At 39.8% G+C, this 26,835-nt stretch overlaps 1 protein-coding gene across 2 annotated transcripts in view; it reads left to right on the top strand.

Moving 5' to 3' along the window:
* pcdh15b (protocadherin-related 15b) overlaps positions 1-26,835 on the top strand; it is a 409,107-nt gene that overhangs the window by 361,500 nt on the left and 20,772 nt on the right. The window contains exons 29-32 of one of the 2 annotated variants that reach the window (XM_073815853.1): positions 12,351-12,439; positions 21,621-21,797; positions 24,217-24,435; positions 25,351-25,359. In XM_073815853.1, the coding sequence (XP_073671954.1) occupies positions 12,351-12,439; positions 21,621-21,797; positions 24,217-24,435; positions 25,351-25,359 (494 nt within the window). Of the gene's footprint in view, positions 1-12,350; positions 12,440-21,620; positions 21,798-24,216; positions 24,440-25,350; positions 25,360-26,835 lie in introns of those variants that run through there. The other variant, XM_065242769.2, reaches the window with a different exon arrangement.

Below are 26,835 nucleotides of genomic sequence, written 5' to 3'. Positions count from 1 at the left end.
CATCGGCTTTTAAAATACCCGGTGCATTTTTTATCACGCGTGTCTCACCACCCTCCGCCATTTTTCTACCGCCACATACCTGTACGTGACGAATGACGTCAGCAGGCTATAATCGATTATGGGTTATTACTGCATCGATGCAGAATCGTCTACCCCCGCATCGCGATGCATCGCACAATCGATTAATTGTGACACCCCTATTGGTTATTAGCTTTAATATTACTGAGATATTGGCTGTTTATTGGTACTTAAATAGCACATATTAATGCCTGATTCTGCAAAACCTTACTAATTACCTACATACGTAATCCTACCCAGTTCCTACCAATACATAAAATTAACTATAGTACTTTACTAAGTATTAATAAGCAGTAATTAGGAGTACTTTGAGGCAAAATTTTGTAAATAAGTAGTTAAATACATTTTGGAGAGAGTAATTTGTACAGTAATCCAATTACATGATTGAAGATGTAATAAGTAACTAGTACTTTGTAACTTACCCCACACTGTATACAATCATAACAGATTGATTTTGGGTCTCCTTTACTGATCTATAAGTATCATAGATTTAACCATTACAGAAATTTGAGGACACCAAAGAACTTCGAGTTTTTCAGCTTTACCTTGTTTTAAAAAATATATAAACATTAAATTCATCAGAGACCTGCAGTTGTTCTTTTGAATAGGTGGAATTAATTTACAGTGCCAAAAGAGTTATCCACAGTGAAGAATATATACACGTGCTGATCAAATGACCAAAAAAAATCAAAAGTACCAAAAAAATAAAAAAATAAATAAATGTAGAAAAATAATCCAACACAGATATATAAATGAGACAGGTATCCACCATATACCAAAAGAGGTTTGCTTTTCGCTTGAGGCTCCACAATAGCACTCTCGCCCTGACTTGGTAAACAAGCACCACCTTAAGGTTTGGCCTCAGCTTATATAGGCCAAGCCCGGCCCCTTTTTGGGCCATACCATTTTGGGTAAGTATAACATTTCATATCTCCACAAGTATCCCATTTACTTGCCAATTATAATTCATTAAACATTTCACACACATATATATTCATATCATATATATATATATATTGGCACAATCTATTAACACTTAACACAATAACAAAAATCTTCCCATATAAATAAACCTAGGAATTCCCACTCAAAATAAGACAGTGGTTTTTCCCGATTTGGGTCACACTGCGCCAACGCGATCCAACCTGTGACGTCATAATCGGCCGCCGCTCGTTCACTCGGTTTGGCCAACGCAGCGTGCCCCATCAGGAAACGTATACATATACAAACAACACAGAAAGGACAAGACAAGTGCAGTGTGAGTGTATGCAACGACCAGCAATGGAAATATCTATGAATGGGGAGTGAAGTAAATGAGAGAATGTCCAGGTGTTATCAGAATCGCGTGTGCACCCGCTCCTCTGATAGCGCAACGATGGAAGGAACGAGGTAAGTAAATGTGTATGTATGTGTGCATGTGTTCATGTGCTGCTTCCCCAGCGGTGGCAGTTAATGTGACTTCTTCACATTACCTTCCCCCTCTCCAAGCCGCGTACTGGCTGAAAACCTGGACAGGTAGTCGGCTACCACGTTCATTCTGCCAGGTCGATGTGGTATCTTGAACTTGTAGGGCTGTAAGGCAAGGTACCAACGTGTAACTCTGGCATTGTGATCCTTCATGGACTGAATCCAAGTTAAGGCCCGGTGGTCGGTTTCTAGATCGAACTCTCGACCCAGAAGGTAATAACGCAAGCTGTCCAGGGACCATTTAATGGCGAGACCTTCCTTCTCAATTGCCGAATACCTAGTCTCCCTCTCCAGTAGTTTGCGGCTGAGGTAAACAACTGGTTTTTCCTCCACAGGGCTCCCCTGGGCAAGGACCGCTCCAATTCCGACTGCTGAGGCGTCCACTTGTACCAAGAACCGTAGTGAGAAGTCTGGACTCTGTAGGACGGGACTGGAACACATCTTCTCTTTTAACATTGTAAAGGCTGCCTCGCAGTCATCAGACCAGGGTATCGGATTCGCCACTGCCTTAGACACAGATTGGTCAGGGGAACTGCAATGGAGGCAAAGTTTGGTATGAATCTCCTGTACCATCCTACCAATCCCACGAATGACATCACCTCTTTCTTGGTCTTTGGTTGTGGGCTCCTTCGGAATGCCTCCACCTTATCCACCTGGGGCTTCAGTTGTCCATTGCCTAGGCCATAGCCTAAGTAGTTTGCCTCTTGCCTGGCCCACTCACATTTCCTAACGTTTAAAGTCAGTCCTGCTTCCTCTATCCTCTTCAGAGTTTGTTGAAGATGTTGCAGATGCTCTGACCACGAGTTGCTATGGATTACCACGTCATCCAGGTATACCGCCGCCCAATCCTCACAGCCTTGGAGAACTCGGTCCATCAGTCTTTGGAAGGTTGCTGGGGCCCCATGAAGACCAAATGGGAGGACTGTAAATTGGAACAGCCCTAGCGGTGTTCGGAAAGCTGTATATGGTTTGGACTCTGGGTTAAGTGGTACCTGCCAATACCCTTTACACAAATCTAGCGTGGTAATGTATTGGGCTTTTCCAATCTTCTCAAGTAGATCATCCACTCTCGGCATAGGGTAAGCATCAAATTTCGACTGAGTGTTGAGCTTGCGGAAGTCAATGCAGACACGCAGGGATCCATCCTTCTTCGGGATAATCACCACTGGGCTGCTCCACTCACTGGTTGAAGGCTCAATCACTCTTAACTCCTTCATCAGTTTGATCTCCTCTTTTAATGGTTCCACCAGCCTCTCCGGCACCCGGTAAGGACGTTGGCGTGCAGGTGATGAGTCGGAAAGGTGGATGGTGTGTTGGGTCAGCTCCGTCCGTCCCGGCCTCTGACAGAACAAAGCAGGAAACTGGTTTAGGAGGTGCTGCAGTTCTGCCCTCTTAGCCTCTTCTAGGTGCTCTAAGCTCACCACAGATGGCTGTCTCCTTGCATCCTCAGATTCCTCTTCCTCTTCCACCTCAATTCCCTCACCAACAGTGATGTCTCTGTTCCTTTACCAGGCGGCTCATTCCACTCTCTTAACAGGTTCACATGGTAAGTCTGCCTGGTCTTGCCCTTGTCCGGATGATGAACTTCATAAGTTACTGGCCCCATCTTGCGGATCACAGCATATGGTCCTTGCCATTTAGCCAGTAGCTTGCTTGTTGAAGTTGGTAATAAGAGTAATACCTTCTGCCCCGGTTGAAACTTTCGTTGTCGGGCGTGTTGGTCATACCATCTTTTCTGTGCCTGTTGCTTTTCTTGTAGGTTCTCTTTGGCTTGTTCTCTGTACTGTTCCAGACGATCTCGCATCTCTAGTATGTACTGTATAATGCCTTTATCCTCATTTTTGGATGCCGGTTCCTCTTCCCAGCTTTTCCTTAGCAGGTCCAGGGGTCCCTGTACCTGCCATCCATAAAGGAGCTCGAACGGTGAGAATCCAGTGGATGCCTGGGGTACCTCTCGGTAAGCAAAGAGGACAAACGGTAACCACTTATCCCAGTCTCGTCCTGTGTCTGCAACAAACTTCCGCAGCATGTTCTTGAGGGTTTGGTTGAACCTCTCCACCAGGCTGTCTGTCTGCGGATGGTAGGGAGTTGTGCGGATGGCTGTGATGCCCAATTGCTTGTTCAGCTGCCCCATCAGTCGTGACATGAAGTTGGTTCCTTGATCTGTAAGAATTTCCTCCGGTATGCCGACTCTGGAGAAGAGTTGCACGAGAGAATGAATGATCTTGGGTGTGGTGATAGAACGAAGTGGAAAGGCCTCTGGATACCTTGTGGCGTAGTCGCTGATGACCAGAATGTAGCGATGTCCGGCACTGCTCTTTTCCAACGGCCCCACAATGTCCATGGCGATTCTTCTGAAAGGTACATAAATGACAGGGAGGGGGTGCAGGGGTGCTCTGCCCCGCTGGGACACAGCACTCACCTTTTGGCAAATAGCACATGTGTTACAGTGTATCTTGACATCAGTGTAAAGTGTTGGCCAATAAAACCGTGAGTGAATGCGAGCATACGTTTTCTGTTGACCCAGGTGACCTGCCCATGGAACAGTATGTGCAAGGTGTAAAACAAGAGGACGACAACAAGATGGTACAATTAAACGCGTAACATCACCACTTTGCAAATATAACACTCCATTCAACACCACATACTTTTCATCACACAGATTTGGAGGTTTGCAACACTCAGCTTTCATAAATAAGGGTTTTAAGGTTTCATCTTCCCCTTGAAGTTGTGCTATGTTCCCTGGGACCTTCCAGCCATTAACTTTCAGCCCCTCCACAGAGGACTCTGAATCTGGGGTACCCAGGTACTTCTCATGCCGTCGTTGGCGTCGTGACTTTCTAGGGCCTTTAGTCCCACCCTGCAACAGACTATCATGTAAGTCTGGCAGTGGCTGTAGACCTGCCCTGACTTGAGCCCTAGTAATTGCAGGACATGACACATTAATAGGGGTAGTGCTAACAAAATTACCCGAGTTCTTAATGGGCGGTTGCAAAAGTTCGAACAACACTGGTAAGTCTCTTCCCAGAATCATATCTGCTGGTAAATGTTCAACTATGGCAACATTGAGCAAATACATTTGTTCCTGTACCTCCACCATTATCTCAGCTCTGGGATAATGCCTTACATCTCCATGCACACACTGAACAGCCGTAGTGTTCTCATAATTGACAGAATTTACATAGCATGCTTTTAACATTGATAGGGAACTTCCAGTGTCCAATAGTGCTTTCATTGCTAGTCCATTGACAGTCACATCATGTACATTCTGACCCTCCCCCACTGAGTCAAAATCACAATCCCCTTCTCTAGGAACATAACAAAACCCTGTAAGTTTTGCTTTCCGAGTGGGACACACCGCAGCTTTGTGGCCCGGCTGCTGACAGTAAAAACAAATCAAGTCTTTAACCATTGACTTTGGACCCTGGGTGTTGTCAGATCGATCAGCCGAACCCTTTTCAGATCTATAATTTTGAAAACCACCACGTACAGTACCTTTAAGTGATTGATTACGAGGTCCTCCCTGATGTGCATTCTGGTACTGCTGCGCCAACTTTGCTGCTGCCAGACCTGTCTTTGGCTCGTGCTCTTTCACCCAGGTACGTGCTTCGTATGGAAGTACCCGAAGAAGCTGTTCCAGGATGATGACCTCACCAATCTCCTCTTTGGACTGTTCCTCAGGTCGCACCCACCGTCTATATAGATTCTTCAGCCGATGGTAAGTCTCAGTTGGTGATTCTGCAGCTGGAACTGTAGAGGATCGAAATCGCTGCCGGTAGGTCTCTGCAGAGATGTTGAACTTCTCCAGCAGTGCGTTTTTCACGGAAGCGTAGACCTCAGCCTCCTCCTCATCCATTGCTAGGTATGCCTCCAATGCTTGCCCTGTCAGCAACGGAACGAGGTGGAAACTCCACTCTTCCTCGGGCCACTTCCAAGTCTTGGCCAGACGTTCAAATCGGCGAAGATAATTCTCAATATCTTCCCCCAGCTGGAAGCTTGGCATCTTTGGGTCAGCCCTCTGCATCGGCCCTCTCGTTGCTGGACTGCTTGGAGGGTCTGCGTCGTCAATTGGTCTGTGCCCCTTGGGCCTCTTCCCGGCCGGTGTTGGTAGCTCCATTCGTAAGCTATCCGCCTCCGACAAGGTGTCATCTGGACGTATCGCATGCAAAATGGACTCACCAAGGCCTCTGAGCTCCCGCAGATAGCGCTCCTCTTTCTGCTCTTGCGTATCAAGGAATCTGCGCAATAGGGAGACCATTCCCTCCCCCGCTGTAGCGGCAGGTGTCCCGGGCTTGACTGATGGTGGACTGGGCCTGGGGAAGCCCCTGGGAAGACTCGTCGCTCCTTCCTCACCCTCTGTAGTCTCAGCTGAATTCCAGCCCTCCTGCTCACCTGACGCCGCCTTCACTTGAGACTGTAAACCCGGCCTGGGTTTTTTTCCTTTTGGCGCTGTAGAGTCGAGCCTACCAGCTCGCTTTCTAGGGAAAAGTGTGAGTTCGTGTGGGATTGAAAAAAATGATGGCGCGCCCGCAGTTGTTCTTTTGAATAGGTGGAATTTATTTACAGTGCCAAAAGAGTTATCCACAGTGAAGAATATATACACGTGCTGATCAAATAACCAAAAAAAAATCAAAAGTACCAAAAAAAAAAAAAATAATAATAAATGTAGAAAAATAATCCAACACAGATATATAAATGAGACAGGTATCCACCATATACCAAAAGAGGTTTGCTTTTCGCTTGAGGCTCCACAATTGCACTCTCGCCCTGACTTGGTAAACAAGCACCACCTTAAGGTTTGGCCTCAGCTTATATAGGCCAAGCCCGGCCCCTTTTTGGGCCATACCACTTTTGGGTAAGTATAACATTTCATATCTCCACAAGTATCCCATTTACTTGCCAATTATAATTCATTAAACATTTCACACACATATATATTCATATCATATATATACATATTGACACAATCCATTAACACTTAACACAATAACACAAATCTTCCCATATAAATAAACCTAGGAATTCCCATTCAAAATAAGACAGTGGTTTTTCCCGATTTGGGTCACACTGCGCCGACGCGATCCAACCTGTGACGTCATAATCGGCCGCCGCTCGTTCACTCGGTTTGGCCAATGCAGCGTGCCCCATCAGGAAACGTATACATATACAAACAACACAGAAAGGAAAAGACAAGTGCAGTGTGAGTGTATGCAACGACCAGCAATGGAAATATCTATGAATGGGGAGTGAAGTAAATGAGAGAATGTCCAGGTGTTATCAGAATCGCGTGTGCACCCGCTCCTCTGATAGCGCAACGATGGAAGGAACGAGGTAAGTAAATGTGTATGTATGTGTGCATGTGTTCATGTGCTGCTTCCCCAGCGGTGGCAGTTAATGTGACTTCTTCACATTTTGGATGAACTACAGTGATGGAAACTGAAATTTTGACAATGGGTCGTGTCTTGACTCGTTTAGAAGCGTCTCTTGACTGCTTCAGAATGGACGTCAAGGGCCATGCACAAACATGTCATTAAAACAACACTTAACGTTCATTATCAAAACTGTACTACTCACCGAGTGGTTTGTGGTGTTCGTTGATGATTAAAAACAAATATATTGGCGCAATGTATGATTTCAATCCGTTTATTTGCTATAGTGGAACTATTTTTTCAGATACCTCACAACCGTGTATATACTTCCGCTCTATATTTGAGTCTGAAGCGTTAGCACACTCCCGACCACTCGATGGTGACAAACACTTTGCCGTACAAGTCCGTTGAACGGAACTCGCTGTCTAGCTTATAGACAGTCACAATTGAGCTCAACTTCAAACCTAAGGCTGGTCACTGAGCCATCATATATGGGAAAAATTTCCTCTGAGAGAAACCGAGCGAAAAAACTACAACCACTTGTAAACAGACCCTTTTCTGTTTCCCGGCGGTGGAGTGATATATCAGCGAGCAATGAGTCTTCCAAGAGAAGTCAATGGAATTTTGTAAAATGCCCAATAAAACACAACAGAAACTGTATTTCGCTACACTACTTGTTTTTAATCATCAACAAACACCACAAACCACTCGGTGAGTAGCACAGTTTTGAAAATGAACGTTAAGTGTTGTTTTAATGACATATTTGTGCATGGCCCCCCTTGACTTCCATTCTGAAGCAGTCAAGAGACGCTTCTAAATGAGTCAAAAATTCAAGACACGACTGTGACGAAGCAGACAGGTTAGGTTCCATTTGCAACTCTTTATTGATGTCAACACACAGCGAACAGAAAGTAAACAGAGGACAAATCCAGATAAACATAAACGTGTACACAATCCAAGATCGGGGCAGGCAGATATCGTTCATATACGTTACTCAGTCCAAGATCGGGGCAGGCAGAAAGCAGTCTTAATCAATAAACAGTCCGAGGTCAGGGCAGGCGGCAATCAACAATAATCCAAGAGACAGTCCAATATTAACACCAGAAAGCAAACACGGGTAAACACAGGGAAACACTCAGAAATGCTGCTAGGGGCAAACAAGACTTCGCGAAGATGGAGTGGCAGAGTCCCAGGTTAAATAAGCCCGCTGATAAGCTACAGCTGCTGTGTAATCAGCGGGTCACAGTGCATGATGGGAAATGAAGTTCAATATGTGGGGGAATGGGAAGTACCGGGAGCGATGGCGCTGACATCCGTCACAACGAACCATTGCCAAAATTTCAGTGTCCATCACTGTAGTTCATCCAAAACAAACCAGAAATGAGACTCAAAGTGTTAAATACCGAAATTATCTTTTAAATGTTACAGACACATGTATGTACATCTATTTGAAATATGTGCACAACATTAAAAACAAAACAATTTTCAGAACTAAATGTCTTCTTCAGGCATCAGTCAATATTTAGTGTGACCTCTCTTGGCACGAAACACATCTTCAGCTTTTTTGAGAGACTCAAGTCTTGAATTAGGATTTCATTTCATTTAGGTTTAAGAGATCCTGCAGTTGCCTGCTATTGTGCAAGTGGAAGTAGAGTTTACCCTAAATACTTCACACTTCAGCTTTTACTTTTATACTGTTTTTAAAACTACATACACATTTCCTGTATTTTCTGGTTGTATTCTAATAAAGAGACTGAGAAATAATTATATATGATCACTATACAGTACGATTGCAAAAAGAACAACTCTAATGGTGTTATGGACTTTTTCACAGTACTTTATATTACAGGGGACATTTCACAAGACTGTTTTATAGATAATTTAATAATAATTTATTTATTAATATAATTAATAATTAATCATTTAACATGTTTAAAATTGCAACTTTGTAGGTGTAGGAGTAAACAATGTGCCGATTTTGGGTGTGTCTTTTAAAATGCGCTCTGCACTAAATGCACTGGAAAAAATGACTTTTTTGCTTATATTTAGGGGTCAAGCCCAGAATGGGCGAAGACCCCTATTGTATCCGTTAGTTTTCTTTTTCTTTTTAAATATTATTCTTCTTCCTGTTCCATTGCGGTCTATGGCAGCCCATAGAATCGTACGTAGGAAAGTTATGAAATTTTGCACACTGACAGAGGGCAATCCAAATAATATCCATAGCAATTTTGGAGTCTCTATCTCAAACCCGCTAGCGCCACCAACAGTCCAAAGTTGCACTTACGTTTTTGCTTATAACTTCTGATCCCTAAGTCCTAGAAACGAAATTCTTGTTTCCTCTGATTCCTTGGATCAAGACGATTCGATTAGACCCTATGACGTTATTTTCCGTCATGAAAATTTTTCCGCCATTTTGAATTATTCGTAAAACCTACTTTTGCGAACTCGTCCTACAGTTTTTACCCGATTGCCACGAAAATCGGTATGCAGCATCTAGAGACACTCAAGGCAAAAATTTATTAAAAGAATTTCGATAAACCAATCCGTTCTCGTATAGCGCGTCAACGAATTTTACATAGAGCGCAAAAAAACAGAGTTTAGGCTGTATCTTCGCCAAACTTAGGCCTATTGACACTATACTTGGTACTTGAGAAGCCAGTCAGGAATTGAGTGTGCATGCACAGTTTCGTTGCAGCGCCACCTAGTGGCCAGACGAATGTTCTATACGCCTATAACTTTGACTGCGATAAAAGTATTTTCACGGGACTTGATTTTTTGGAGTCCTGAGTAGTCGCCGAGTCCAACGATACCAAACATGCCAGGATTCGTCATACGGTTAACCCTGCGCAGCAAAATAGCACTTAAAAAACACGCACGAATATCTCCGCGAGCGTTATTCCGATCGACTCGAAAACACCATAGGAAGAACATTGCGTTACCTTCTGAACAAAAAGTTCTATTGGCGTTATATTAAAATTTTTATCAGAAATGGCCGAAAAATGCAAAAAACGAAAAATTACCTTTAAATTTTGCATTTTTTACACATAAATGGTTATAACTTCGCAACGAAAAGAGATTTTTTCACCAGATTTGATACGCTGATGTACGACCACAGTCTGAGGCTACACAAAAAAATTTGTATGCTTGCACCACTAGTTGGCCTTATAATTGAATAAAAACTTTGAAATCAAGCCACCCTATGGTCATACAACTGTTTCTTCAATAAACTAAAGTGTATAGTCATAAAACTAGCTAGATGTAACACAATTATGACCTGAGGTTGCATGCACAACTTTGTCATTGTGCCACCTAGTGGTTTTGAGATAGAAATATGGTATTTTTGCCTAAAACTACTCCAACAGTACATCTAAGTACATTTAGCCCTGCGCAGCAAAACAGCACTTAAAAAACATGCGCGAATATCTCCGCGAGTGTTATTCCGATCGACTCGAAAACACCATAGGAAGAACATTGCATTACCTTCTGAACAAAAAGTTCTATTGGCGTTTCAGAAATTTTCATCAGAAATGGCCGAAAATTGCAAAAAACGAAAAATTACCTTTTACAATTTGTGTTTTTATACATAAATGGTTATAACTTCGCAACGAAAAGAAATTTTTTCACCAGATTTGATACGCTGATGTATGAGCAGAGTCTGAGGCCACACAAGAAAATTGCTATGCCTGAACCACTAGGTGGCCCTATAATTGAACAAAATCTTACATATCAAGCAAGCCCTATGGTCATACAACTATTTCTTCACTAAACTAAAGTGTATAGTTATAAAACTAGCTAGATGTAACACAGTTATGAACTGAGGTTGCATGCACAACTTTGTCATTGCGCCACCTAGTGGTTTTGAGATAGAAATATGGTATTTTTGCCTAAAACTACTCCAACAGTACATCTAAAATCTTGGGTCATCATGTATTATTCCTTTCATGGCTTGGAGATCATTGGTGCATGCCAATTAATTCCTTAGCAACCAATTAGGATACCTTATCAATCCTTTTTACAAGAGCTATATCTCTGCATCAGAACATCGTAGAGACATGGGGGTGGTCTCTTTTGACTCATTAACACCACTGTAACATTTTGTGAGCTGAGAATTGCCACTGCAAGCACCACTCACATTTTCTTCAGTGTTCTAGTTGTCAATGCTCCTCGAGAAGAGAGGGAGAGATTACACTGAATGAAAACACAGCTTTTTGCTGATAACTGTTATATTATTTAGTCTGAAATCAAGAGATTTTCTTAAGTTCTTTAAACTGATCATCCGAATTCAACTTTACTTTCTTCTGTGCCCTTTTTGGCTTGACCCCGGCATTGCTGCTTGCAGCTATATTTTTGTCTTGTTTTCAGTAGAAATATCTAAAAATTCTTAAATCAAGGTATGTTTTCTGAATGAGCAAAAAGCCTTTTTTTTGCAGTGTGGCAGTGCTGTGGTTGGATAGTGCAGATTATTAAGGGGTGATATTATCCCCTTCTGACATCACAAGGGGTGCCAAGTTCCAATTACCTATTTTTTCACATGTTTGCAGGCAAACTACCAAATTTACCAAAACTAAGTTACTGGGTTGTTCTTTTCCAAGTTTTCTAGGTTGATACAAGCACTTAAAAGTCAGATTTTCATGATATGTCCTCTTTAAACTTTAGAAAAACAGAGGCATGAAAATTGATCTTTAAAGGAAACATTTGCACTCTATCCTGACAGAAGGAAAAGGTCAAGTTAAAAATACGCTACTTTTATGAGTTATCACAGCTGTGTCTGTACTTTTTGTGAGCAGATATACTGTGCATTGAAACATTTTAAATTTAAGCAAGCAGTAAGATACTCAAGGCTGTGCTGTATCACGAATAAGTCACGACTGAAGTGAAGTCAATGCAACCCATTCAGTCGTGACTTATTCATGATACAGCACAGCCTCGAGTATCTAATTGCTTTTATTAAACAATACAAATATTCAAGCAAAAAATAAGTATCAATGCAACTTTAATGAAGTAAAATCACAAAAAGTATTCCTTCCACTGGATAAAATAGTCCCTGCGCGACTGAACAGTAACTGAATATTTTATGTATGTTTATATTGCTAAGGGTGCTGTGCAGTACACAGAATCATTGGGTACACCGGTCATAGATGTGCGTTAAATTATCTGATATTGATAGACCACACTTGTGAGTTATTGACCACAGCAAAAATATATCTCCGTCTAAAACATTATCTTTTAAAATTATGTTTTTCTGAAAAATGGTACTTTCGCCTATATGCTCTCCCCTATCATATTCATATCATCCTACCCTGCACAATGTTTGTTCACCAGACATCAGAGAAAAAGTATATATTTTATGTTTATACTCATTCACATTTATTTAAATAATAAATCACTAATCAACAAAATTCTCTTTTATGACTAAAGGCTATTTATGTTTGCCAGGTGTCCGTGGTGAACCAGCTGGATATGCAGGTGGTCGTGTCCAATGTGCCACCTACTGTAGTTGAGCAGAACAAGAACCACCTGATTGGGTAACGTATGCAAACACACTCTTCAATCAGAAAACATAAAACATAGCTGAACTCGCCAACATAAGTCATTGCAGAAAGCCGGAGAGCACTGCGAGTGATCATGTATGCATGAGCACCCGACTCCAGATGTTTATATTGGGAATAAATCAGTAGAGCAGCTTGATTCTGTCACTTTCTCATACTGAAAATCAGGAGGCAAACTGTGAAGCACCTGCCCTTATAGCACAATATCCAGATAGCCAGGGCCGTACCCAGAACATACAGAATAGAGGAGGGCATTTTATTTTCATGGGGGGCACACTTCATAAAGTGAGAAACAGATTGAACAACCTCATTTGAAATAGACCAATACAAGTCCAGCCTACAATGACAACTCGCCTATACACGATGTAACAAGAGTCTTCAGTTCCACCAACAACACAATAATAATATCAATACATACCAGGTAGCAATTCAATAAACGTGATCTGTAGCATATACAAGTGTACTCATTTTAAGCTAATCGCGGCGGGTCACAGTAGTAAAATGTCAAAAGAGCTTAATCTTTCCTCTCGTGTAAATTTTTGCACTTGAGTTTTTCTCAGACGTGAGCTGAATGAGCCAGATTAGATTTTAAGACTGCTTACAATGCCCAGCTGCACCGAAGAAATAACGAGAAAACTGTAAACCTAAAATACTGTATGCTTACTGTATAACCATTATATATCATTTATATCTACTATCCACTATAATACAACCAAACTTTAATTTTTATACGTCTGAAACAAAATATAAACGTATTGAAAGGTATGCTGCTGGTGTCAGGAATTGCCAGGAGACAGAACCCAAGCGCAGACAGAATAAGGGAACAAGGATAACTTTATTAAATAGAACTGGATAACAAAACCCACGAGGGGGCAAAAACAAAATATGACAATCGACAGACAAAACACTGAACTAGATAATAAACTTGACTAGACTGAAAACAAACAGTGAACAAGACAATAAACGTAAAATAATCTCTACAATGAACAAGACTTGACTTTAGTGATGTTAAATTTGAAGCGAGGCTTCGAAGGTTGTGTCGAGCAAAAGTGGGCGTGCCAGATGAAGCTTTGATTCGAAGCTTGTGTTGTTAACGTTGAAATCACGTGACCAATGACAAACGAAGCTTCCCTTTCTGCACAGTCACGTGCACGCTTCGCTTTGCGTGTCAGAAGGTTCGAACCCCAGAGGTTTTTTATGAGTTATTTGCCTTATTCACATTTTGGTCCCACATTATACTGTATTTATAGTATTGTATTTACTTATACTTGTGTGAGCGTGTGTTATTATGTGCGTGTGAACATTATTTTGTACAATACAATATTGAATCATATATATTAACTAATACTCATACTTTATTGCCACACTTTAATAGGTAAATACATTTATTATATTGACCATTCACACACACGTTGTCTAAGCTTTATTTGTACACATAATATTAATATTCATCTGAATTTCATCAGCTTGTTGCTTCATTGACGGAGCTTTTTTCCAGAAGCAACTGCTATATGTTTTATTAGCCAAAAGATGGCGCTGTTTTCGACACCCTGGTTGAGGCTTCGAATCATGGTTCGAAACAGTAAGAGAAGTATCGTTGCTTCATTCGAAGCTTCATTTCCCCAACACTACTTGACTAGACTATGTGACATGAAACCACAAACTCCACATAAACAGACGATCGAGCACAGGACAGCAAACACAAGGGCATTAAATAGGGGAGCAAATCAAGAGGGGAACAGGTGACATGAATCAAACAATAATGGGATAATTAACAAGGAAACCAGGGGGCGGGGTCAGGAGACGAGACAGAAAGCACATGGCCAGGAAAAACAAAGCCAGTGCTCTCACACAAAACATGGGGCTGCCATGATCCTGTCACTATGACTAGAAAACTGTGACCTGAAGACAGGATCATGACAGCTGGAGACTTGCCGTTGGTTGTTGTATTTGAATAAATAATAAGGTGAGTCTAAGAAAGGATTATAGGGGCTATTTTGGGGATGTTTTACTATAAATATTATTTTGTTTCATATCATTACGTTTAATGTAATAGTGCATTGAATTATCTGATCAGTTGTAGAGATCAGTAGTTTCTTTCCTGTGGTTAAATAAATACTGCTGAAGAGAGTGTTTATAGACAGAGAGAGAGCGAGAGCACTCCTATGTAATGAAAGTGCTCAAGTTCACATAATAATAAGTTTGACCATACGATTAGGGGGGCACGCTGTGTCATATGGTGGGCACTGGGCACAGCCTCCTAATGCCCTCCCTTGGCGACAGGCCTGCAGAAAGCTCTTGTTCCCCTGCCAGCCACAAACTAGTACTTATTATTTTCCTCCTGACCATTAAAATGCTTCAGAAATAGTTTAGTTAAAAATAAAATGTCTTTTTATTTACTCACACATCAATGCATCCCACATTCTCTTTTCAAGAGAAGTTTAAATGTATGTTCATGTTGCTGTTTTACATGTTATTCAGCTTAATGGAGTCACACTTCTAGAATGCACCATAAAAACACCACCTGTGTTTTACTTCATCTGAAATTAAGCTATTTACTGATACATCGCAGATGTAAAAAATGGCATTGAAAAACCCTCATCAATTAAGTTTTAAAACAAAGCTGTCATATGGCTTCAAAAATCTCAGATTAAAGTGCACAAGGTTTGTTTTATGATATTGTTGTGGTGCTCTACTACAGTGGTTCTCAACTTTTATAATTTCAGGGCCCCCCCATTGTCCACAACAATATTTGAAGCCCCTCCAACGCTCTCTCAATTTCTACCAAATTAAATATACTAGAGCTTGGCATGACTAGTCAATGTAAATGTGTTACAAAAATAACCAAACAATAAGAAAAATCTTAATGTTTTGTTGATTTTGCATTTTATAACCCTTGTTTGGTCCTATTTTAAATAACTTTAAGGGCCCTATTTTAACGATATAAGCAGAGCATGGTCTAAAGCGTATTGCACAAGTGCATTTAAGGTCTGTCCAAATTCACTTTTGCTAGTTTAACGATGGGAAAATGGTCTAAAATGGCAGTCTAAAATGGTTGTTTTTATATAGACCCTTTTACAGCTCACGTGATCAAACAGCCTGCGCGCGCATTTAGGCAACAGAAGTGGTGTTATTCCCCATTGGTTCTAACATGTTAGCAACTCAGAAAGTTTATTAAAATGGTTTTCCAGCATCAAAACGTCTGGTTGTTGCATTTGGTTACAACTTCATTTTTGGCCTTCTGCTAACTTCTTCTATCCACTCCAATAAAGTACACGAATCTGGTAGCTGTGTTGAAAAAGTTAATAAAGTCAACTTTTTAAAATAACTTTCTCTGTCTGTGTTGCTTCACTGCTGATTCTTGCCATACTTCCGTTGCCTAAATGTGCGCGCATACGCTGCCACATCATCATTGTGTACAAACAGTAAAAGGGTCTATTTTTGTAACCAGAAATGGGTGTTTTGGGCGTAACATGCAATAAACCAATGAGAGTCTCAGCTCCCGTCCCATTTCCAAGCCATTTGCGCTTGCCATTTCCTTATTTACATGACAAAGTTTGTAAGTGGAAAAACTGTAAGCAGAGGAAGAAGACCAGCATTTTATGATTGATGTAAAAAAAATTGCATCGTGTTTTATTTATAAACATAGTTATACTTTGGTTCTCTTTAAAACTAGTTATTTCAGTAATGGAGTAATAAGTAAAATAAGCAGTGTTTTAGTGGTGATAAAATCTGATGCTTGATCACTGTAATCTCAAAAAGTTTTTTTTATAAAATAAAAAAGGTTTGCATGGGTAAAAATACTTTATTTGTAACAAACAGGAGATAAAGAATTTACAAACATGTGGAGATCATACCTGTCAACCCTCCCGTTTTTCCCGTGATTCTCCCGTATGTTACCTTTCTTTCCCACCATCATCCTGTTTAAACAATTTCCCGTATTTTTCCTGTATTTTTAGTCTTTCTATAAAAAATCCCACTTGCATTCACCATAAAGCAGTATATCTGTAACATATCATGCACATGACACCTGCCAATAAAATAAGAAGAAGAAAAGATTCCGGAGAATAGGTGGAGGGTCTGTGTGGAGGATGATGAGATGAGCGCAAACCGCCACGCCTATTAGCATGCACGTCTAAAGTTCTGTAATCTGTGCTCATTTATGTCCAAGAGACTTAATAATAATCTTCTAAATTTTTATCCTTAAATTATTCCTATTTAAATGCTGCGCATCCGTGTGTGTAATAAGCAAACCCACGTTGTTGTCCCATTTATAGGCTCATATTACTAATGTGCTCTTTAAATAAATAAAAAAATGTGCGCCCTTGACATTAGACCAGGTTTTAGTTGGTCAATGGCGTAGTCTATTTTAGTTGCCTCAAAATATCAACGCGCCATCAATGCGCCTGAACACACGTCATTTTCAAGCCAGCATGCCCATGGGGCACAAATAGTTGCAAATGCACTTGCTATTTAAACAACATGACGCTGGACGTGCGTTGGGCTGAAACAAGCAAAAAACACTTGCAACGCGCATTGCGCTGCATTGTGCTGGGTGTATGATACACATGTGGGCCCCAGTCCCCTGGTTAAACCGCAATCATTTGCACTGTGCCAGAAAAGTGTAAATATTCTTCAGAAAAACTTGAGCAAATCAAAACAGAATTTTATTTTGGGTGAACTAACAACTCGGAAGGTTTAGTGTCACGGTAAACCCATGAGAGAGTGCAAGGTATTCTGTGTAACCTGGGACTTGTAGACAGAAAAGTGCCGAGAAATTACAGAGCCTGCGAACGCCGATATTGAGACATAAACACACTTCTTAATATTCCCAGTGTGCACACACACAGATTTTCTGTCTCAGTTGATAAAACTCTTAATCCACTCGTGAGGCTGTTTTCGGCAAACGTGTTCCCCGCTCCTCTCCTCCTGCAAGTGGAGTCATCATTCTGCTCTCTGTTCTTTTCCTATGCGTTGTTATTTCACCTCAGCGGCTGTGTCAGGGGAATATCTGAAGCGCTGTGGGTAATTGGCTGAAGACGGCTGTCGCCTCACAGATGGAGCCGCGAGGTTATAAAGACACCCGGCAGGAGACAGGGACACCGGCGCTGTCTTACACACCTCATTTCAGCCCTGCCTTTGCATTTGTCCTCTGTGTACCTGCGCTCAAAACCTCTTTCATGTGCTCTACCAAACATATCTAATCTCTCTCTCTCTCTTTCTCTCTCTGTAATTCAGCCAATGTAATTGTTACTCTGTTTCAGTTTTGTTTCTCTGGTGATTATAACAATTACAGCTTGTTGTGTATCTGTGAGATCTGGTGGAAGTTGATTGTCAATTTATTTTCTCTGATGTATGTTTGTGATTAATGGCTTTGACTTTCAGAACTCTTACAGAAACAGTGTAGACTCAAAACTAACTGATTCCCCGCTTCCACATAACAAAAGGAGCAATATATAGTATTATGAAAGTGATCCATATGACCTGTTCTGCTGTTTGTCTTTTAAAGGTTCATCAAAGCTTTGTGTGACCAAAAACCCCAAATGCAGTTTTATATTGTTATTGATTAATTTTAAAGTTTGGTAATGCGTTATTTTTTGTGTAAATAAAACAGAGTACTTACCTATTTAAGTACTTAATAGATGTTGTAATAACATGGAACAAAATGTTCTTAAAGGATTACTACACTTTCATAACTAAAAAACCGGTAATTTACTCACCCCCATGTCATCCAAGATGTTGATGTCTTGCTTTGTTTAGTCGAGAAGAAATTACATTTACATTTAGTCATTTAGCAAATGCTTTTGTCCAAAGTGACTTACAAATGAGGTAACAATAGAAGCAATTAGGACAAAACAAGAACAGCAATACATACAGTCGTATGCAAAAGTTTGGGCACCCCTTACAATATCCATGATTTTGATTTATAAATATTTGGATATTTGGCAATTTCATTTCTAGCAAATAACTTAAGGACACAGTAATATTTCAGTAGTGAAATGAGGTTTATTGGATCAACAGAAAATGTGCATAAATTTGGGGCACCTCAACAGAAAAATCACATCAATATTTAGTAGAGTCTCCTTAAGCCTCCTCTAGACGCTTCCTATAGCCTGTAATTAGGTTTGATGGTTGCCGAGCATAGACAGCCCGCTTCAAATCACCCAACAGATGTTTAATGATATTCAGGTCTGGGGACTGGAATGGCCATTCCAGAACATATCAGAATGTACTTGTTCCTCTGCATAAAGCCCGAGTAGACTTTGAGCAGTGTTTTGGGTCGTTGTCTTGTTGAAATGTCCAGCCCCTTCGTAACTTCAACTTTGTTACTGATTCCTCAACATTATTCTCAAGAATCGTCTGATTCCCAGTACCGACACTGGCCACACAGCCCCACAACATGATGGAACTTCCAAATTTTACTATGGGTAGCAAGTGTTTTTCTTGAAACCCTGTGTTTTTTTGCCACCATGCATAACGCCCGTTGTTATGACCAAATAACTCAATTTTTGTTTCTTTAGTCCAGAGCATCTTATTTCAAAATGAAGCTGGCTTGTCCAAATGTGCATTTGCATACCTCAAGCGATGTTTGTGGCATGTGTGCAGAAAAGGCTTCTTTCACATCAAAGTGCAAAGTATGCTGACCTGTTGAACAATGCACAGTGACACCATCTGCAGCAAGTTGATGTTGTAGGTCTTTGCAGATGGTCCGTTGGCTGTTTTTTAACGTTCTCACCATCCTTTGCTTCTCCAATATTTTACGTGGCCTGCCACTGCTGACCTTAACAAGAACTGTGCCTGTGGTCTTCCATTTCCTCACTATGTTCCTCACAGTGGATAATGACAGCATATATCTATAGTTTTTGTAGCCTTCCCATTTAAACCATAATGTTGAACAATCTTTGTTTTTAGGTCATTTGAGAGTTGTTTGAGGCCACCATGTTGCCACTCTTCAGAGGAGAGTTAAAAAGAACAACAACTTGCAATTGGCCACCTTAAATACCTTTTCTCATGATTGGATGCACCTGTCTATGAAGTTCAAGGCTTAATGAGCTCCCCAAACCAATTGTGTGTTCCAATTCATCAGTGCTAAGAAGTTACAGGTATTCAAATCAACAAAATGGCGAGGGTGCCCAAATGTATGCACCTGTCTAATTTTGATTTGATGCGTATTGCACATTTTCTGTTAATCATTCCAGAGTTGTGGGACAGATCCAGAGAAGGTATGCAATATTTGATGGGGATGGCACCTCAAGCCGTCGCTCTTTGGCAGAATGCAGGGATTCATAAAGGGTTCATAAGTAAGGGATAATGTAGAGGCAGCCGGTAGTTATTGGGAAATAAGCCCCGACAGTGTGATCAGGACCCGACGCGAAGCGGAGGGTCTTGTATCACACTGAAGGGGCTTATTTCCCAATAACTACCGGCTGACTCTACATTATCCCGCTTATTACACGGCTACTTGCACATAAGAAAAAAAACTGGACATGAATATGAATTTGAAACATTTTATTGGCATATTTGTTTTAAATTAACATTTTTATCCTTCCGCGAAACTTTGCACAGATGCATAAAATGATCGTAATACCTTATTAAGATCCTCTGCTTTATACTTGTCTCCATTTTTTTCTCTTTTAGCCTAGAAAAGTTTTAATGCCCATTCTGTATTTTTTTGTGTGTTGGCTTCGTAGCTTTCATGCTCTATTTTGTCAAGTTCAGTCTCAGTAAGCTCTCTGTGTCTTGTCGTGGTTGTCGAGTGTTTGTCACAAGATGGCGCCAAACAGACAGTAATCTTTATTGATCTTTATTGGCGCGGAGCGATTTTAATCGTGCAAGTAGTCCGGCTATGCGTTATTATTTTGGAGCGGTTATTATTTGAAAAGAACGAACCTGCAAATGTCTCAACTGACCTATCAGAATCAAGCATTCCAGAGAGCCGTGTAATAAGTCTGTATAAGCAAGTGAGCATAAGGGGGTGCTGCTGAATTTAAAGTGAGCTGCTATTGGAAGCCTGAAAAAGAGTGAAAAAGAGTGACGTGCGCCCTCTTTGGCTTATTGAAGACCACTCTTGCCACAGCATTCTGGATCATCTGTGTGGGTTTGGTTGTGCAGGCTGGGAGTTCGGCCAGCAACGGACCTCAACAGTTTACAGCAGGGATGGGAAACTTCAGTCCTGGAGGGCCGGTGTCCTGCAGAGTTTAGCTCTAACTTGCCTCAGCACACCTGCCTAAAAGTTTCTAGTATGCCTTAATTGACCTTAATTGGCTGCTTCAGGTGTGTTTAATTATGGTTGGAGCTAAACTCTGCAGGACACCGGCACTCCAGGACCGAAGTTGCTCATCCCTGGTTTACAGTTTCAATGCAGCTTCAAAGAGCTCTTAACAATCCCAACCGAGGCATAAGGGTCTTATCTAGCGAAGCAATCATCATTTCGGCCAAAAAAAAAAAAAAAAAAAGGATATATATATATATATATATATATATATATATATATATATATATATATATATATATATATATACATATATATATATATATATATACACATATATATATATATATATATATATACACACATATATATATATATATATATATATATATATATACACACATATATATATATATATATATGTACTTTAAATCACAACTTCTTCTATTTTACTAGCCGTGTGACGCACACTTGCGGACCATTTTAAGTAATAAACTGGCACAAAGACATTAATTAGTATCATTCCACATACAACAACGCCTGAACGGTCCTCTTTCTCCACACTTGTAAACACTGGAGTGGTAATTTCGCATACGTCATATTAAGTACATATTTTTGGTTACAAATTAAATACATTTTGTTTCATGTTATAAAAATGTATTACTAAGTACTTAATTAGGTAAGTACTCTGTATCATGGACACTGTAAAATAAAGCGCTACCCAAAGTTTACATTTTTGTTTTTATAAAAGTGTGAATTTTATTGTTTATATCTCATTTTCTTCCCAAACTGAACTGAAATGATTTTGTGATAGTTGTTATGGCACTGTGAATCTGCCACTGTAAAGATAAAGTTTTATTGAATCGAAATTGAGTTAATAAAACATTGTCTTAAGCGCAGTAGGTCTAAAATATTTTTTTGTTGTCTCTCTGTATCTCAATGCAGGATTTTGGAGCGCTATGTACAGGATCAGATCCCAGGAGCAAAAGTAGTTGTGGAGTCCGTCGGACCTCGGCGTTTTGGTGAAGGTTATGAACAGGAAGATTACTCCAAATCTGACCTGATGGTTTATGCAATCGACCCTCTCACCAACAGAGCCATCTCAAGACAAGAGCTATTCAAGTGAGTTTCTCCTATCAAACACCTCTGCTGTGCCCTGTCCTTTCATATCACTAAATATGATGTTTTAAAGGTTATAACAAAGAGACAAATGTGTCAAGGAAAGTATGATCTGCTTAGTAATAATTTCCTAGGTTTAAATATTTCGTAATAGGCTCTTTCATATAAGATTAGGAATAATCCATGATTAGCAGGGTCATTTCTTAATTGCCATTAGCAGGGATGTAAGCCTTGATCCTTTATACCATAGTAAATTTATCTGTACAGTATCTGTACACACTGTTTCTAAAGCTTATATAGAAAATTGTTAAGATGTTACTGTATATGTGGAGTACCCCAAGGTTCCATCCTTGGTCCCATTCTCTTTTCTTTATATTTACCTCCACTTGGATCTATTTTTAGAAAACATAAGATATTGTTTCATAGTTTTGCAGATGATACACAGCGTTAAAGAGGAAAGATGCATACTGCATTACAGCATTGCTTGAGTGTTTTGAAGAAGTTAAAACCTGGATGGCGTTAAATGTTGTATCATTTAATGAGGGAAAAACCAGAGTTATATTATTTAAGCTAGATTTGAGTTTTTTAACACCTACTCTGAAAATGTGATGTTATATTAAATGGAGATTTTAAACTGAACAGGCAGATTAGTTTATTCAATAAATCAATATTTTTCCAATTGAGGCAACTATTGCGGTGGCACCCCCAAAACTATGGAATAGTTTGCCACTAAATGTAAGGCAAGGCCAAACACTTTCCATTTTTAAATCAAATCTTAAAACCAATTTTAGCGTAGCATTTAACTCAGTTTCAGAGGTGTTCTTTTATGTTTCCAATGTTTTATGATTATTGTATTGTTGTTGTTGTTGCTTCTTTTGTTGTTGTATTGTTCGGTTTATTGTTTTTCTTATGTTTTAATTGTTTAAATATTGTTTGCACAGCACTTTGAAGAAAAACAAACTTGAGTTGAACTAAGTATATGTGTGATTGTAACTCTTCAGTCCTAATGCAAACAACAACTAGAAGATCTTACTCTTGTTTATAGCTATAAGCACTGCAGATTGAAAGTGTGTTTTACTGTAGCTGCCAAAGAAAGTATAGCTACTAGTCAGTTATAACACATGCCATAAGACGCAGGAGCTGAATACACAATATAAAACTTTACTATCAAACTTTGCCACATAAATACGATTACCTGATGTTTGCCCAGAGGTGGGAACAGGATTGCTTAAAGGCAGGTAAATGGAAATGCTAACAACCATACATCACCAGTAAAATAATGCAGTGGACAGGAATTTATTCTTGAAAGAAAACTACATCAAGATGCGACAAAAACGCAACCAATCAATCAGAACATCATTTATGTTTAAACGTGAAATGGGACTTTTCAACCAGTGAGATTTCACTTTTACTGTAACAAACAATCATGATGGGATAGAAATCAATACATGACCAAAATGTCTGATGGCTGGACTGAAGAAAGCTGACTTTACCGTATGCTTTATAGTTTAAGGCCTGGTTAAAGGGATAGTTCAATTTTTCAAACATTTGCTGTTTATTTACTCACCCTCGGGCCATCAGATATGTTGGTGACATTATTTCTTCAGTAGAACAATAAAGAAGATGTTTTTCAGAAACTTCGGTGCTCTGTGATTCATATAATACAAGATGACAGTTTCCATCACTTTGAGAGTTTAGAAAACAGATATATCCAATATAAAATTAATTCCATAACTCCTGGTGATAAATAGGTAACATATTGACGTCTTGTGGCAGACCAGTCTCTCAGTACCACCTATAAAGCGTGAAGGTAAAGCGCACTTCTTAGATATACATACACAGGAAGAATATAAAGGAATTGTGCCCTACCCTCCCACTCTATAGGTGGCACTGAGATGCTGGTTTGCCAAACGCCACCGAACACCACAAGAAGACGATTTTGCCCATGTATATATAACTGCGAAAATAAAAAAGCTTGTTACATGTGTACTGCGTTTATATAGCACTTTTAACAGACCTATGGCCATCCAAAGCGCTTTACAAGTTTTGGCTCACATTCACCCATCCAGCTCGTCGGGAGCAGCTGGGGTTAGGTGTCTTGCTCAAGGACACCTCGACACTTGGTCCGGTGGAGCCGTGGATTGAACCACCAACCTTTCGGTTTGTAGACAACCTACATGAACCACTGAGCCACTGCCGCCACATTTGTCACTCGCAAGAAAATCATTACATTTAAATTCATACATTTGGCAAATGCTTTTATCCAAAACAACTTGCAGGGCATTACAAGGTGAACATTTTTATCAGTGGTGTGTTTCCTGGGTTCGAACCCATGACCTGTTGCGCTACTAATGCAATGTCTACCACTGAGCTATACAAGAGCAGCTAAAATCATGTGCTTGTATGTCTGCACTTACAACAGGTTTTTGGATGGGAAATTATTGGATATCAATAAGGAGTTCCAGCCATATCTGGGTCGTGGAGGACGGATTCTGGAGATCCGTACACCGGAAGTTGTGGAAAGCGTGAATAAGGCCGTTCAGTCTATGGGATACACCGAAGGAGCTCTGCTGGCTCTTGCTGTCATCATTATTATGTGCTGTATCCCTGCCATCCTCATCGTCATCATCACATACCGACAGTGAGTGTGTCCACCTACATTACACCATGAAACTCTTTTTAGCTCTAAAATTACTTTTCTGCTGATGTAACCAAGGCCATGTCTGCGGGTAAAATAATATAAGAATTAATAATATTATCTTGGATAAAATCATTTATTATTTCCTGTAGAATATTGGTTTTCTCTCTGAAATACAGCATCCCAAAAAATAGTTGCACCACAATTTAAATATAGATTTTGTTTTTCAACAAAACACAAAATCACGGTTTTATTTAACCGGCTGGTATCCAAGCAATATTCATGGCCTGTGTGGGATAAAGGGTTGCTTTAGTGGGAAGATACACTGCCAATTTCTCCACTTGGCGACTAAGAAAACCAATGTAATATGTTGTTCAGGTAGAAACATCCTGGTGTATTAGGAAGTTTTCAACTATTAGGAATAGTTTCACCACAGTAACAGCTTTGAAAAGAGTTGAATCAAGTTTATTCAGCGTGACAGGAGATTTATTCATGTCATATGACCTCGGTTTGTTTCCAGCTGTGTCTGTGTCATATAATACACCTGTAGATGTCAGGAACACACAGCTGGAACACAGAGAATGAGACAGATAAACACTGAGCAATCTAATTAGGAGTGAGCTGTCATAAAAGAATCAATAGGGAATGATTCAGCATTCACTTTGGGATGAATTTAATTGGCACTCTAGGGGAAAGAAGCAGATTTTCACATTCATAATGCAGTTTTTTACGGAGACAAGTTGTGAAATGCGTCCTGTTTTCCTGTTGAATGAGGCATTGTCTAACATCTGTCTCTGTCTCTGTCTCTGTCTCTGTCTCTGTCTCTGTCTCTCTCTCTCTCTCTCTCTCTCTCTCTCTCTCTCTCTCTCTCTCTCTCTCTCTCTCTCTCTCTCTTTCCCCACAATGCACCAACGTCAGATTCAAAGAGTGAGTATCATATTGTTCTGTTTTACATATACATACTTCTTCTTTTTCTCTTTCCCCGCTATGGTTTTTTTTTATTTCCAGTCAAGCGCCAGCATTTTTTTTTAAATTATTTTCACATAAGTTAAATGCCTTCCAGAAAACTGTATTCTTTAAATATTCGTATTGTATTCCTTTAATATATAAACATACAATATATCAAAAAAAGAACAGACCTTTTGCTTTTAACGGTACAATTTGTAAGATATTTGCAGTAAAATACCCAAAAACCACTAGGCCACTGTTATTCTGTCCAGCTGATAACTAACATCTCTAATGTTTTCAACTACTTGTAAATCATGAGAAAATTGCCATTCTAAACATTAATGAGAGCAGTGCAGTCACCTGTCAATGACGTTAATATCACTTACCCTTTGTTACCGCCTTTACTGACGTAGAAACCACATGACAACATGACGTGGAGAAATGTGGAAGTATGTGTATGTGTATAGCGTCTGTCGTGCTACTCTTTTTTTATGGTAATCTGAACACTTAATTCTGTGCTGTGTAAACACCATCGAATAGGACTAATACTGTAACATCTATGATTAACAATTGCATTTTGAACATTACATGAAACCTTGCATAATAAAATAAAACGATGTCATAAAATGCAACATTTATCAAATTGATAACTTTACCTTATCTGTTAACATGAATTCTCTTTCCTGTCTGATTGAGGCCCATCAAAGTTTGATTTTGAAATCATAATCATACATGTTCAACACAATTACTCAGTGACTTTGAAAACATGCATTTATTTACCCGTTTAATTAAGGATGTGTTGCAATAGGCTACCCGTGTAAAAGTGTGTGGTGCCTTCAAAGTGCCTTACAAACACCTAGTCCACCGGCATGCAATTTATATTTTAATCGCCTATAATTGTTTTACCCCGGTTATCTTTGTTTTTGTAATTGTTTGAAAATGGAAATTGAAAATCAAAAACGATTAATTGCACAACCCTAATTATTTGCATTCATCGTGTTATTTAATCTCAGAACAGACCTGTGGCCCAGTTCGGATCAATCTAATGTATTGTGTTAACATTATTTCTGAAAACATTTAGCTGATGGTTGTGGGATACAGCAAGATAAAAAACAGTTGTTGTAAAGGTATGCCATTATTATTGTGCAATAATTGTGCTGGAATAAACATTATGGGCCCTATTTTAATGATTTAAGCGCATTCTCTAAAGCGCACAGTGCAACGTCTAAATGGGCGTATCCGATGTAACTTTTGCTAATTTAATGATGGGAAAAATGGTTAAATTAGATTTGGTCGAAAAGGTTTGGTCCTTTTTTTATGAGTAATGGGAGTATTTTGGGCGTAACGTGCAATAAACCAATGAGAATCTCAGCTCGCATCCCCTTTAAAAGCCTGTTGCGCTGGGGCTATGTCTTATCCCTATTAAGATGACGGACTTTGTAAACTGAGAAACTA

This window comes from Paramisgurnus dabryanus, chromosome 1, assembly GCF_030506205.2.
Source record: "Paramisgurnus dabryanus chromosome 1, PD_genome_1.1, whole genome shotgun sequence".
In the NCBI taxonomy this organism is placed as follows: domain Eukaryota; kingdom Metazoa; phylum Chordata; class Actinopteri; order Cypriniformes; family Cobitidae; genus Paramisgurnus; species Paramisgurnus dabryanus.
This window is presented reverse-complemented; position numbering and strand designations above follow the sequence as displayed.